Source organism: Alligator mississippiensis, chromosome 1, assembly GCF_030867095.1.
Source record: "Alligator mississippiensis isolate rAllMis1 chromosome 1, rAllMis1, whole genome shotgun sequence".
NCBI classification, from domain to species: Eukaryota; Metazoa; Chordata; order Crocodylia; family Alligatoridae; genus Alligator; species Alligator mississippiensis.
The window spans coordinates 72,402,410-72,417,106 of record NC_081824.1 but is presented as its reverse complement, the minus strand read 5'-3'; the positions used below and the strand labels follow the sequence as shown (position 1 = coordinate 72,417,106).

Below are 14,697 nucleotides of genomic sequence, written 5' to 3'. Positions count from 1 at the left end.
TTTCAGTTGAACAATACTCTTAAAATTTATGTTGCAGTCAGCCTTTAATCCTGGCATTTCTAGATAAAAATAACTGGCATCTCTGGATAAAATATATTATGTAAAACATATGTTAAAAACCAGCAGACATGTATTATTAAAGTGACATGCAGTATTTTTAAATAAAAAGTATCCAGTTACATTTCAACACATACATCCAACCGAAATCTGAAGTATTTGAAAGTGTTTATTAGCTAGAATTCAAGGTACAGGCAATAAAAGGCAATAATAACTGAAAACTTCAGGTTCGTCATTTGACAGAGAACAAGCTTTATCAGAACTGTAACAATATGCCATGTTGAAAAAATTACCAACTGACAGAAATTCCCTCCATTTATTATGCATCCTATGGTTGAAGGGTTTGTATTCCCCATGCTTTCTGTCAGTCTCTCAGATCAGATGTTTCCTATGTGGCCTGACACTATAATACAAGTACAATTTATGAAGAAAAGTAGTTGTGTTGACTTCCATGAAACTGCATGTAAGGACTGAGATTGGGGTCTAGAATTTCTTAGTGGTCCCTGCTGACTCCTAGAACTTGCACTTGCACCCCATGTTTTTGCTTGAGGCCAGCAGGAACTGACAATTATTTAACAGTAAAGTAAGATTTCTATGCAATTTTACATAATTCTATGCAATATTAATTTATAGCCCTATGTTTTTTACCTGCTTCCTCCAGGATTTCTTGATCCTCACACTTCTCTCTACCCTCTCTATCTTAACTACAGCTGTTGCTCTTCATGCCAGCCAGTTTGCTTGGAACATCTGTGTATCAAGTGTCCTTCCTTGAATCCCTCTATAACACCAGCTTGCTCTTCTTGCTCTTCCCTTATTAATTGCTGAATTTATTATTTGTTTCTATTAAATTGAGCATTGATTTCTTAAAAGCAAAAAAGCTTCTCTCTTTCTCAGCAATATTTCCATGTTTTCTTATAAAGAAATTCATTTTCTATTCAGTGATTTTTGTCATAGTAGAGTCATATCAGCGGATTTATATCCTGTTAATCTTAAATAACAGACTCTTTGAGATGGGATTCATTTTAAGCATTGGTAAAATTATGTAAAAAACAATAATGCTGCTAACTTAGAGTGTGTTTGTCAGGGCCATGTTATCTGTCCCTGGGGCTCCCCACGTATCCAAAAAATTTGGTGGCAGCTAATTGCCTCTCCCCTGCTGTCAAATTTCTGGTCCCAGTGGGAACCCCAGAGACCAGATAGCATGAGTTTGTGGAGTCAGTGAGGGCTGTGCAGGGCCAGTTAAAGCTGAGCAGTGTGGTGTAGGGCTGGGCATAGGCAGTGTGGAGTCCAGTCTGACCTGTGGACTGGCCCCATGTCACTTATCTGGCCCACGGAACCAAAAAGTTGAATACCACTGCTTTAAGTCTATATACGCTTGGGCTGCAGTCCTGCAAAGCCTTAAGCACATGCTAAACTTTACACACCAAGTAGTCAGTTTGACTTCAATGGGACTTCTCAAAGTGGAAAACATGTTGCACATTCAAAAGTCTGCAGTCATTAGCTTGTTTGCATTTGTTCCAGAATGTTCATTGTTATCACCAAAAGTTATTGTTTCATCTTTATAAAGCGCCTGTCACCCCTCACAGAAAGGCAAGTTGAGAAGGATTCTTCTTCTCCCTAAAGCCAGGCAGAAAGTTGCTGTAATAGGTCCATTAGAGCAGACTGAGCAGCTCCTAAAAAGAAAGCATTAGTACTAAATAAATACAAGTAATGAGTAGCCCACTTCTTCAGAGGGATAGAAGCCTCTTAGCAGGTCATGGTTGATGTTCTGCCAAAATTTGGGCCAGGTGCTCATGAGTTCTGAAACATACAGTTTACAAGTCAAATTCAGATCTGTTGCCTCCATTTAAAGAGCATCTGAATTTGAATTAGAAACAATTTTAACAGGTGCCAGCTTTGTACTAAAAAAGCTCTTACAAGCTGAGGGATACTTGTTTTATTTACCATCATTGCCAACTCCACACTCCATCGATCTTTTTGGTTTATGCAGATTAATGTGAAAACCCACTTGACCTTGTTTCAGTCTGTAATGTTCAATGATGGCTTTTAATATTTTATGGTATTAGGGCACAGCAGAAAGCAATATTTTGGCCATCCACATCTTTCCTATCTGTGCTACTGATCGACTCTAGAGCTATTATTATAATTTGATCCTGGTGTGACTCCTGGTCCAATGAAATGGTACCTGCTTACACCAAATGTGGACATATATGAAGATGGTTCTGATGTATTACTGTATAGTCATTTGAAAATACTCATTCTACTATTTGTCCTATAAAGATGTGTGTGCATTTATGCTAGGTAAGGGAATATTACATTGAGGCGGCAGATGCTTGGAACATGCAAATGGTAGCATGGCAGATGTTTATAATAACAAAATCAATATATGTCTGTTAGCATCTCTTTTTTTGCTGTTCTTATCTTTTTCCTGACTTTCAGCCTGACCAAAACAAGGAATCAAGTTGTCAACATTAATTTTCGATAGACTGGTTTGTTTTATTTTTTGGGGGGGGAAATCAGATCAGCAGCTAGTAGAACTCCTAGTTGGTCATCGTTGCTATGTTGATTTACAGCAGCAAAGGTTTTGGTATTATTGTTAGAATATTTATTTTAAAATGTATTCCAGAGGCATTATAGAGCTTTCTAAAAGATAGTGTAGCCCAGTCATTTTAGGGTACAAGAGGCAAATACTGGCCAGAGGTGATTTTATATTATTTTTAATCAAGAAATAATGATCATTAGAGATAGTAAAACAAAGTATGATGTCATTAATGTTTAACTGTGCCTGCAGTATCTTTTTTTCAACTTATTGATTAAATATTTACAGAAACAGGCAACAGACATGTAAATGAAGTTAAATTTAAGTGTCTTGCAGAAATGGCCTAAATTTTAAATATGCATATTAAAGTGCAGTGCTTTCAGTTTAATAAAATACCACAAAATGTCAAACAGGTTTTGATTATTATAGAGAACCAGACATTAAAGGTTCATACTTTGCTACTATAGAGGCAAAAACGTCACCTTGCAAACAAAACGTGCCAGATTTTATGTATAGTTGAAAATGATAAACTAATGGATTTAAAAAAACTTACTTCATGAAAACACATTATAAGTATGTTTTAAAGATACAGCAAATCAAAATATCTTTAAAAAATCTCATTACACATTCTTCAACTTGAGAGAAATTCAACTGAGAGAAATCGAAGTTTGGTCAATACAAGCAAAATATCACAGCACATTAAATACGGAAATATTGAATAGCAGTAATAAAACCAAATGCAAATGGCCTGATATAGGCATTTTCATTTTACATTATTATGTTAAACTAGCATCCTGAAACTTTGGGTTTTTCAAAGTCTCTGTGTAACAAATAAAATAAGGTTGCATGTGTAGCAATTAAGCATACTCGATAGCAAAAAATGTTAGTGATGCTTATATACAAACTTTAAACCATCAAAATCACTTGATAGAGGTACCTTTTCTTTTAACTGTGTAGTTTAGTAACAGCAAACACACGCATTATTTTATTAGCATGGTTGCTACCTAACAATAAATCTATTCTATTTACAGGACTGGTCGCTTCCATTTCAGTAGGTGATTTTGACATGATTTGGCATGGAAGGATTATTTTTGTTTATCTCTATTTTTTTTTTTTATAAGATCAGAGTAGGATCTGATTAAACTGTATGATGACAAACCAAAATATTGCTTTCCAGCTCCCAGGCTGATACACTGTGAAGCTTATTTATAAAGTCTGAACACTTACAGAAGTAATTACAGAACCTATTAAAATGCTGACCACCCAAAAGCTATCGTTTGCAGCCATATTTGCTCTTTCTTTCAAATTGTTGTCAACAGCCATTTTTTAATAAAGGCAATTGCATGAGAGTTGGCAACCTACACCTATGGACTGCATCTGGCCTGCAAATGTGGAGCTAACCAACTAAAATGAAAAGATGCATGCTTAATATTTCCCAGATGTGTATAGTTTCTTAAACTAGACTTCCAGGCATTAGATTATACCCTGATGGTTTCTCTTTATCCTTAGCAGGGGAACTCCTACATTCACTAACCTCTTTTTGTTATTTTAGCAAACAATGGAATGAACTTTCTGGTGTTAGGTCTGAGTATCCCCCACAGAAATTCAGAATTCCCACAAAAGTCTTTGCAAGGCAACCTTGAAAAAGAATTTCCCAAGTCAAAAACAAGTGCCATGCTGGGTCAGACCAATAGTCCGTCTAGCCCAGTATCCTGCCTGCAACAGTGGCAGGAGTGAATGCTTTAGAAGGAGAGCATATGAACAGGGTATATTCTAGAGTGCTCTATCACCGGTCATACCATCCATGGCATCCAACATGAACTAGACTGCTGCATCTCAGTGTAGAAGTACGATCTTCAGTGAAAACTAACCATCATTAGTTTGGTCTTACTTCAATGTTTCACAATTAAGATAATTCTGCACATACAGTACAATAAGTACATGGAACTTGTTGGAATGGAACCCTGAGTAAAGCAAGTCAATTGAAAAAATACACGTTTAATAGTACCAGTTTGAGAAATTTTAAGTATATTAGAAAAATTGACCCCACCAACTTGTTGTCTTTTAATTTGAACTATGTGAATGTATCACAAATTTAAACAAAGTACAGTTTTGAATTTCAAGTGCATATTTAAAGTTGATTTACTAGACAATTAAAAATAATTCTACCAATTGAAGGGTAGCAGTACTCAATATATGAAAATATTACTTGCATGCTTCAAGTTCAAATACGTCCTGGTATAGGGTGATGCTCTGATGCTCTTCTAATAACATTTAGGGCAGATTTACACTGTCAGTGCCAGAGAACAGTTTCAGTTTTTATCAACCTTGTGTGCAATTGTCATCGTTCCCATGTATCCAGAAGCAAATCTGGGCATATTTGAGAGGAGTAATTCGTACTGCTACGTTATAATCCTGCTGTGCGCCATTGACATCTACCCACTGATGACCTGAGTAAATTGCAATAATCTTGCGCTTCCATTTCTTTTTGTCTGGCTCTTTAAGGCGAAGATAGATTCCAGATCCAGTAGAACCAGGCTCAGCATCACAGTACTGGTAGAAAAGATCACTGGATTCATCAGATATACTACAAAATCTATAGACTAGCTGCCCAGATCGATCATTATCAAAACCTGAGAAATGGATCATACTACCAGGCATCATTTTGATTGTTGGGCTGATTCCCAGCTCCATATATTTCCTTTTGTGTGGGCGCTTGAGCTCAAGAACAGCATAATCGTAATCGAGGGAAACATCACCATTTTTGCCTTTTAACCAGCCTTTGGGGATCTGGGTACTCTTTACCCTGGTCCACTGGAAGGAAGATTTACCCTTTGAGGTTCTCTGACCCCTCCCAGTTGACTTTTGTTTTCTACCACCACCTTTGGAACCTGGCTTTTGTTCTGTGCCATCCACCCCGTCATCTCTGACCTCAGAAATTTCTCTCTTACTCCTATTAGCACCTTTGCGTTTCTTGCCACTGCCTTTGGAACCCTCCTTTAGCAATCCTACCCTCAGCTTTTTGCTGCCCTTGACATAATCTTTGCCATTGTGCACACAGTGAGCAGCTGTTAGAACATGGTTGGGGGAAATGAGAATTCCGCTGCAGCCGGTGGAGATCTTCACAGCTGTGCTGAATGGGAAGTTAGTCATAAACTTCTTGTCAGAGATGCTGAATCTACTGTCTGTTCCATATATCTGCCTCTTTCTTCTTAAGGACATTCTTGTGTTGGTGTTTTGAGCTTGATCAGATGTTAGGCCCAAGACATTTACTTGAGTCAGGGTCCGTGTGCCATTCTCAAAAACAGTCTCATAGGAGAGGAAATCCTTCAAGTCAGACAGACTCGGCACTGGAAGTTTCCTTTGGCACTCAATTCCACACACTCTCTTCAGCTCTAATTTGGTTGTTGCTTCGAATTTAGGACTATCAAGGGACAAAGTTCTCTCGCTCACAATCTGAGGTACCTTCTTTAAGTGCCAAGTGAAATCTTGTTCCGTTTCTGCTCCATTGGTGAGACTGATAATAGGAATGGAAAACATGAGTAGCAGTAATATATGTTCCATTGTATCCATATGTTTTGCTCTACAATGGGAAAACAGAGAATATTTTAGGAATATAAACTGCACAATATTTACATCTAGCTCACCGGGGCAAAACATTAACTTTGTGGTTATGATATAAACATGAACTCTCAAATCTTTATCCACTTTCACCTTATTTTGATTTTCTTGTGTAATTCTATTTTTCATCTTCATTAAACAGTAAACAGTTATGCCTGTACAGCAACAGTAATCTTAGAAGTGGCATTTTAAGGACCTAATCCCCTTTCCTTGATGTGTGTTGTCTGTTAAGCATGAAGCCATGGTATAGGTAGTCGAGATAGATTTGACACATTTGAAATCTACTAAAAAGTGCCTCTATCTAACTACTACTTGCACGCATGGCTCATGACAATTCAGTGTAACTGCAGAAATTCAGAAAATATCTAAATGAATGCAAAATCTTTGCCAAATGCCTTTTAAAAAGACCACTTGGAAAAGTAAAGAGCCTAACTTAAGTCTAGCTAATTTCAAGCTAAAAATGCTTTTACAGTAGTATCATGTCCAATGAGACCATCTTGAGTCTAAGCAACCTATCTAGACACATAAGCCATCCCAGTTCTGATGCCAGTATGCAATGGCAGAGAAAAATTCCCTGACTGCCCTCCTCTCTCTCTTTTTTTGGTGGAAATGATTTGTTTCTGTTCTGCTCTTTGGCTTTTCTTGTCTGAGTAAGAGTCACAAGATGCAGTGAAGCTTCAGACACAACTGGGGGTCATATCAAGAAGGGAGAAAATAGAGAGTTTGCAAGGTATATTATGGGATACACAGTAGGGTAGCCCGTCCATAAATGAGGCCCTAAATTAAACTTCCTTTAGCTACAGTTAATATATATTTGTTTTCCAGTTATACCAAGATGGCTTGATTAAGATGGACTTTCCATTAAACTACATAGATAACTAGGTACATAAAGAGCATACATTTTTAAATCAGTCCTTTTCACCCTTTTTAAACTAAAGACATCCCTTGCAAACTACCAGTTCATAGTTGGTTTTTTTTCTTGCATGCGCAAAAATAGAGCAATTCTGCTGCAAAGCACACAGAAAGGTCGGGATGCGTTTAACTCTATGGATTCCTATTTGAAATCTTTGGTTTTATCTTGTGAATCATTTTTGCACACCTAACTGTACTAACATTGTGACACAACCTGTGGCACCCTTGAAAAGATCAAGGCACCCCAGGGTGCTATAACACCCTGGTTAAGAACCACTGTTCTAAGCAGAAAAGATAAAAATGCAATATTGTCCCCCAGTTAAACATGAAGAACTGAGGCACTGAGAGACTGAGTTACCTTCCCAAGAACACACAGAAAGTCTTTGGCACAACCAGCAATTTGGACTCAGATCCTCCTGAATTATGTATGATACCTTTATTATAACATCAACCTTATTCTGTGGCTGTATTTGATCCCTAAAATATGTGAAACACTGGCTCTTGCCACTTGGAGAGTTCTGCTTTATTTGTGTACCCTTTTGTACAGCAGTACATAAGTCCTAATGCATGCAATGCCTGTAGGTATGTAAAGCTTAAAAACCAAGTAATTTAAGAACAAGTGTTTTGTTAAATTCCCTGGTGTTCCCTCTAATGTGATTATTCTTAATCATGGGATTCTGCACAACATTATCAAAGGTAGGTGTGGAAACACCTACGCAGGATTCTGAAGATAAACCCACAGATTTCAAATAGGAATCCACCATGTCAAATACATTCAAACCTGTTGTGGTCTGAGTTCTTTGCAACAGAAGAATTGCTGTATTTTTCTGTAGTCAAAAGAATGAGCGAAAGCAGAGCAGGCATTTTCAGGGAGGTGCCTTGAGTCAAAAAAGGCTGAGAAAAAACCAGTGCTCTCCTGACAGTATAAATGATAAAATAAATCTCCTTTATGCTTGTTATACTTTAGTTTGCAAAATATGAATTGATCATTACAGTTAATGGGGAAATGACTGATTACATGCTAGATAAAAGGACACAGCACAAAACAGCATGTGATTAAAGTTGAAATAGCACAAACGATGAAGGCATCCTAGTGCTTTCCTTCTCAGAATTCAACTAATCTTCTATGACATTAAACATATTGGAGAGAGAGTGCATTTCAGCTGTATTTCACCAGTGTTCCAATATATTTGTTGAACAAATGAGGAGCTGTTCCCAGACATAACTCTATTGAAGGGCTTGTGAATGTTGTCAAGATGCAAGACAAAAGCCATTCCTGGATTGCCCTACCCTATTTTATCAAAAAGGGACTCCCAATCCAGCGTCCAGATGCTTTAATGTTTTCCTATAATGGCTTGCTGTAGACATCAATTTATTAATGCTGAGAGAGAGGCAGTTAGTTGTGTTAGTCTAGTTTCAGGCAAAAAAAAAAAAATTTGGACAGGCCATTGCTGATGTCTTTAAAATAAAATGATTGAAGTCTTCCCAATCTGAGCTATAACCAACTCTTCCCAGTATAGAAACCTACAACAAAATGGGTGGGGTCTTGTGGCTCACTGTAGCCATCCTCATCACAGCCACAAGGACCTCAGGAACTCCTCCTGTTTGAAAGACCATAATGAACTGCTTATTCCCTGTAACAGCAGCCCTTGATGCCAAGGATTTTGTCTATTATGATGAGTCATTTATGGTTTGCTGCAAGTTAATTGAAATAAAGTACCTTTAAAGGAGTTGAAAGAAGCCCATACTATGAAAATAATAAACATAGGAGTTGCTATACCAGATTGCACCAGTAATCTTTCTAAACTCATTAACTGCCAAATGTGTTACAGTTAGTACCCACAGATACTTTAAGCATGATCCTTTTAAGGTACAGAACTGCATCTTCAGAGAAGAGGCTGGAAACAAGTGGATAAAGATGATCTCTTCCCCTCTGGAAGCTTCTAACTTTTACTACTGAAACACTGGCATCTCAGGTTTGTGGCTTGTGAGCTTTCCACCCTTTTATATAGACATAGGTGTCTCCCCACTTCAGATACTCAGTACCAGAAGCCCTTCTGCATCTCCTCCTAAATCCCACTCTTTCAGTTACAAACACTATTACTTTTTTAGTGAAGAAAAAGAATGTTTTTGAATACTTTAGAGGGAGTTTTTAGAATGTGATCCAACTACACTTTCAATACTTGTGAGCAGATTTAAGTCCCTATATCTTATGGAAGTGGGTCAAATTTCCCATTAAAGCACCCTTGGGTGGGATTTACTTGAAAGTGTAGCTTTGACATGAAGAAAAGAAAAGCTCAGATTCCTGGCAGGGCTTTATCTCTTCGCTATGTTTGGTACAGTCTGTGCTCTGGGATTCTTGAAGCTGCTCAGCATTGTAGAGTTTTTTAGTAAAAGTTCTAGTCTGTAGTAACCAAACATCTTTTTTAAGCATTGTTTTAGATTGAAAATAAGGAACTGCTACTCATTCTCCAAATAAGCTTTTCTGTCTGTCACTTATTTTTGAAAGGGAAGACAAGCTAGAGGGAACACTTAAGTTGTGCTAGGAAGAAAACTTCTGATAAAGTGTCAAGATTAATCATCAAGACTTAGTGGTAATGGCACTGACTCCTTGAGACTCCATAGAAGAAAATGTTGCTCTAATGACAATTATAAGTCTTTATCCTGAACTTGTGCTGATTTTCATGGTTTAAGAAAAACTGAGACATCTGCTTTCCACCTGAATCTTATAAAATCAGCTACTGTGCTTGGACATATCTATCATTACCTGAACTTACAAAACAGGCATCAGAGATTTCCCAAATAACAAAACTAACCTTCACCTGCAAAAGGTAGAGGATTGCCTTTTAACTTCAATTTTATTAAATTGTGTACCTGTCTGTCTCTAATATAGCCACTAGATGGCAGAACTAGATAGATCAATTGTTCCTAGGATCTTTACACTCTTCCTCTTTCTGGATCAGCAGTATATCATAATGCATTATAAAAAAAAACACTGCATGTTTGTTGGCAGGGAAACACACTTTCAGTTTATTCTCAAATTCAAGATTAGGTTGAGATATGATCTGGATCCTTAGAAACAACGGAGTGTTACAGCTCTGATCTACAAATGGTCATATCTCCAAGGCTTTTCAGGTGTAGAAAAACTTTTGCCATATGAGCCTGCATTAGGAGAATCTGACTGGATATAGCCATATGTAGGCAGGCACTTTTCTGCCAGGTGTCTCCCACCACCAACTGCCAATACATTTCAGTAGTGACCTACACCCTTCCTCATTCCAGGCGTATGTTTCTCCAGTCCACCCAATGCATCTGTTCCCTGAGAGAATGAAACATTTCTTGCAGTTTCTCCCCATCCCAGACACCCCCCTCAATACTTCAAATAATTTTGCCACCAGTAATTACAGTTAAGTTTCGACTTTTCCCAAATACATTTCGGTAACTACCTCTCTCATTACTGCTTGTGTTGGAGGCCCCTGGCATACTTGGGCAACTACACAAAAGCCCAGCTTTTTCTTACATCTGTAACATCTGTATTGCATTCTCTCATAAGATTTCATGAGGGAGGAGAAAAAATGTTTATCAAACAGCTCTGCTGCTGGTGCTGTTTCAGGTGGTGGCTTGAACAGCTCCTAAGGAGCTGTCACTACTAAGCCTCTTTCACTTCCTATGCAAATGAGTCCCCAGAGTTCAAGGAACTCCCTTTAGCCCTTACTGTGAAAGTCACTTTCATATCCACTTACTTCGTTTCATTCCTCCCCTGCCACAGGATGAGGGATGTTATTCTCAGGGCTCCACTGAATTCTCTCTGTCCTCAGTGCTCCCAGGCGGTGGTTAATAACAAGCAGTATCACCTTAGTGCCTGCATCACCTAACCCCGCTTGGCCCCTGTGACACTTTACATACATGATGCAAGTGACTGGTGAATTCTGCCATGAACATTGGCCAGCCACGCATCCCACCATAAAAAGGTCAGCTAGGAAAAGCCAACCTGCTCTATGGTCTGGCAAATGGGCAATAACTCTACAGCTGGTTTCTAGCCAGCTTTAATCTGGCGGTGGAGCAGGGCCCATAGGTAAGCGGTAGTCGTTTCAGGCTAACTGCGCACAAGGCAGATTGTTGTCACTCTTGTCACCTGTTCTGCTTTCTGCTGGCTCCCTTCTTGGGGAGTATTTGTAAGCGCTAGATAGCTCCTCCAGCCCGACAGCTGTCTGGAAGGGGGGGGCCGCGGGATCCCTCCTCTGCCCAAGACAAATCAATCCCCGCTTCGACATTTCAAGCCAAGCTTTGCATGGTCCCTTCCCCGCCGTCCTCCCCCAAACGAGCTCGTCTGGACTCCGGAGGCTGCACGTCCCGGCAGCGGGCCCGGGTCCCAGAGGCGGCCGCCTCCAGCGACGGGGCCGCGCGCGGCACTGATGGAGCCGGAGGCAGAGGGAGGCTCCACGCGAGCAAGCCCGGCTCCTGCCCCCCGGCCCGCGTCTCCCCGCTCTCCGCCATCCTCCAGCTGGGCTGCCCCGGGCGCGGCGGCTCCTACCTGCGCCTGCGGGCGGGAGGGCGGCGATCCGCGCTCCGGCACCTCCACTGGCAGCGGCGCCACTCAGCGCTGTGGCGAGTGCGGGCGGGGCAGCGGGCAGGTCTTTCCCGGCGGGGAGGGGCGAGGGGGCGGCGCCGCTGCCCCCGGGGGATGCCCCGGCCCCGCCCGGCCCCGCCGCACCTGCGCTGCCCGCCCGCGCCCACACACCAGCTCCGGCGGGCGGGCGCCAAGCGGGGCAGTAACACCGGCGGCCCGGCCCGCCTGCGCCGCTGCTTTCGCTGAGGAGCCCGGCCTTGGGCTAGCGCTCCCCTGCGGGGCGCTCCCCAGCTCCTGCCTCGGGAGAACGGGCACTTTGGAGAGGCTAGAGAGAAAGAAGAGCCTGAGGCAAATGTAGAGAAACTCAGACTCTCTAGTCCGGGAATTAAGATACTTCCTACACCCCATCCTAGCCCACAAGAGGCCGAGAGTCTGGCGTGGGTGCTGGTGCCTCCTGAGTCTGGGGAGCGCCGGCAGATGCCGCTGGCAGCATGGACAGCAGGGAAGGCCATGTCAGGGGGGGCATGTGCCCCCCCCCCACACACACACACACCAGTCATCTATGGAGTCTGGGATGGAGGGTGCTTGCTGTAGTGCAGGGGCGGGCGATTATTTCGGGCAGAAGGCCACTTACTGAGTTTTGACAAGCCATCAAGGGCCGTATGACAGACAGCCCAGAGCAGATAAATATTCATTTTCTAAATTTTTTAGGGGCCCCACCGGTCGGATAGAACAGCCTGGCAGGGCGCATTCAGCCCGCAGGTTGCATTTTGCCCAACCCTGCTGTAGTGTCTGGGGGCATCTGAATCCCAAGACCTCCGGGCTTGGGTCTGCACATAGGATGCCTGCCAATGGATTTGGGAGTATCTGAAGTGCCAGGGTGCAAGCCAGGGACAGAGGACGCTCCCCAGTTGTAGCATCATCCATGGTGTTTGAACGATTGAGTTCTGCCTGCTCAATCAATATGGTTTCTGGAACAACTGAGTTCTGCTCAGTTGATATGATTTGGACCTGATTTGGCTGATTTGACCTGGAACACAAAATATATTAATAATAAAAAAAAAATGTATAGAAACCCATAGGAAAGGCCTAACTGAATTTGGTTGCACAGCAGTCCAGGTGGACCTTTAGGTCCTGCAGTTTGTTTCCTCTGGTTGTCACTTAATTCTGTAGGTAAAACGGTGTCAGAGCCCCGCTACACATTCAAATTAAAGCTGGCCACAAACCAGCTATAGAGTTGTTATACATTTTCAAGCCCTAACTTTATAGCTAGTTAGCTCTTTTTACAGCAGAATAGTCATTTTTATTGTGGTAGTTACTTTTCATGCACAGCAGGTGTAAATTTATTGCACACTTCAGTTCATTGTGTGATAATTTTGCACTTGTGGCACTTGTATTTTGCACGTGCAGCAGGTCTACATTTATTTGCATGCTTCACCAGTTGTGTGATAATTACTTTGTATAAGTGGCAGGTCTAAATTTATGGCACAATTCACCAATGAATTGTACAATATATATAACGTGTAGCAGGAGCCTTAGAAACATCACCAAAATGCTTCCATCAGTAACTGATGAACTGATTTGGAGTTACTTAATGTGAACAGGCAACCCACCTCAGGTTTGCACCCCCCTCCATCCCAAAAACAGTACAGGTACCAGATGTTATCTATATTGCATACCATGTATATTGTGAACATATAAAAAAATGTTGAGCCACTGATTAGGACACTTCAATCTTCACACATATTTCAAGTATTCACAGCTATTATTCTTTCAGAGCTTGGATTTATGAAAAGCATATTGGACACAACCTTTTCAGTAGTTAAATAATAGCCTTTTTTGAGCCAAAAGGCAGAGGTGTGACCAGTAGCTGGGCAGGTGGGACACTAGCCTTGGGCACTGATTTGGAGGGGGCACCAGCAGCATCCTACAGCACTCTGAACCCTACACACACACATACTGGTGATGAACACCCACTTCCACCCCACTGCACCCTCTCCCCTCCCCCACACACACTCCAGCACTTAAGAACATCTCTGCCCAGGGCATCAAAATGGCTAGTTATGCCCCTGGGGTCTAATATTTGTGTTTCTCAGGCTGGTCTAGAAAGCTAAAAAATTTTAGAATTGTTTTTAATAAATTTACTTAATTTCTGTAAATTTACTCAAACTTTTACTGATTTTAGTGATTTTTAATTATTTTAGTTCATCTGCATGCTCACCCTTTTTGAATTCATGAGATATAAAGGTCTGATCTAAAATCTGCAGTTGTTTGAAGGACTCCCACCAGTCCCATAGTAACTAAAAAATACTCTTTGTAAAACATTGCAGAAAAATAAGTCTTTACCAAAAATGTAGGCACATCTACGCCTATACTTTCCTAACTCGAGCATAACTAGATATCTTTAATTTTGTTTTAGTATCTTTACTAACATGGACTTTTAAGTGAACTATAAGGAATTTCATTTCTTTTAATGGATTTAAATGTCCCTGGCTATTAGCTACATTTGCTACTTTACTACATTTATTAGCTGTAATGTAGCTACTTTATTATGTGGAAATACAATTAAATTATTGTAAGCAAAAAATGTCCTCGTTCTATAAAAACAAAATTAGCCTAAGACTAATTATAGTGTATGGACCAGGGGTGGGCAAAATATGGCCCGCCAACTGACTGGATCTGACCCAGGGTTGCTCCTGCAGCATTCTGCATGGGACTGAGCTCCCCCCACTCCCAGCAGAACAGCCCATGCTGTGGTCCCACCAGCTTGGGCCCTGGCCAGAGTGCACAGTTTCCAGTGGGGCTGTTCCTAGTGCAGCTGCAGCTGGACAGGTGCTGCTCTGCTCTCCTCACCTCCAGCAGCTCCTCCCCCTGCTTCTGCCTCTGCTCCAGGTGGGCAGGGGGGAAGCTTCTGCTGGGTGGCTCCTGCTGGAGGCAACAGGAGCAGAGCGGCAGCCAACTGGCTGCAGCTGCACCAGGAACTGCTGCAACCGTGTCA

At 41.3% G+C, this 14,697-nt stretch overlaps 1 protein-coding gene across 2 annotated transcripts; it reads right to left on the bottom strand.

The window, feature by feature from the left end:
• Positions 1-208: 208 nt before the first annotated feature.
• Positions 209-11,765, bottom strand: PRSS35 (serine protease 35). Of its 2 annotated transcripts, none has more exons than XM_006258407.3 (2): positions 11,664-11,765; positions 209-6,179 (listed from the first exon to the last, which is right to left on the bottom strand). In XM_006258407.3, exon 2 carries the CDS (start codon positions 6,167-6,169, stop codon positions 4,919-4,921), a length of 1,251 nt encoding a protein of 416 aa, XP_006258469.1. In that variant the 5' UTR covers positions 6,170-6,179; positions 11,664-11,765; the 3' UTR covers positions 209-4,918. The 2 variants fall into 2 exon arrangements, with proteins under 2 accessions (XP_006258469.1, XP_059587608.1); XM_059731625.1 differs by lacking the exon at positions 11,664-11,765 and adding an exon at positions 10,873-11,581.
• Between the last annotated feature and the right edge of the window lie 2,932 nt (positions 11,766-14,697).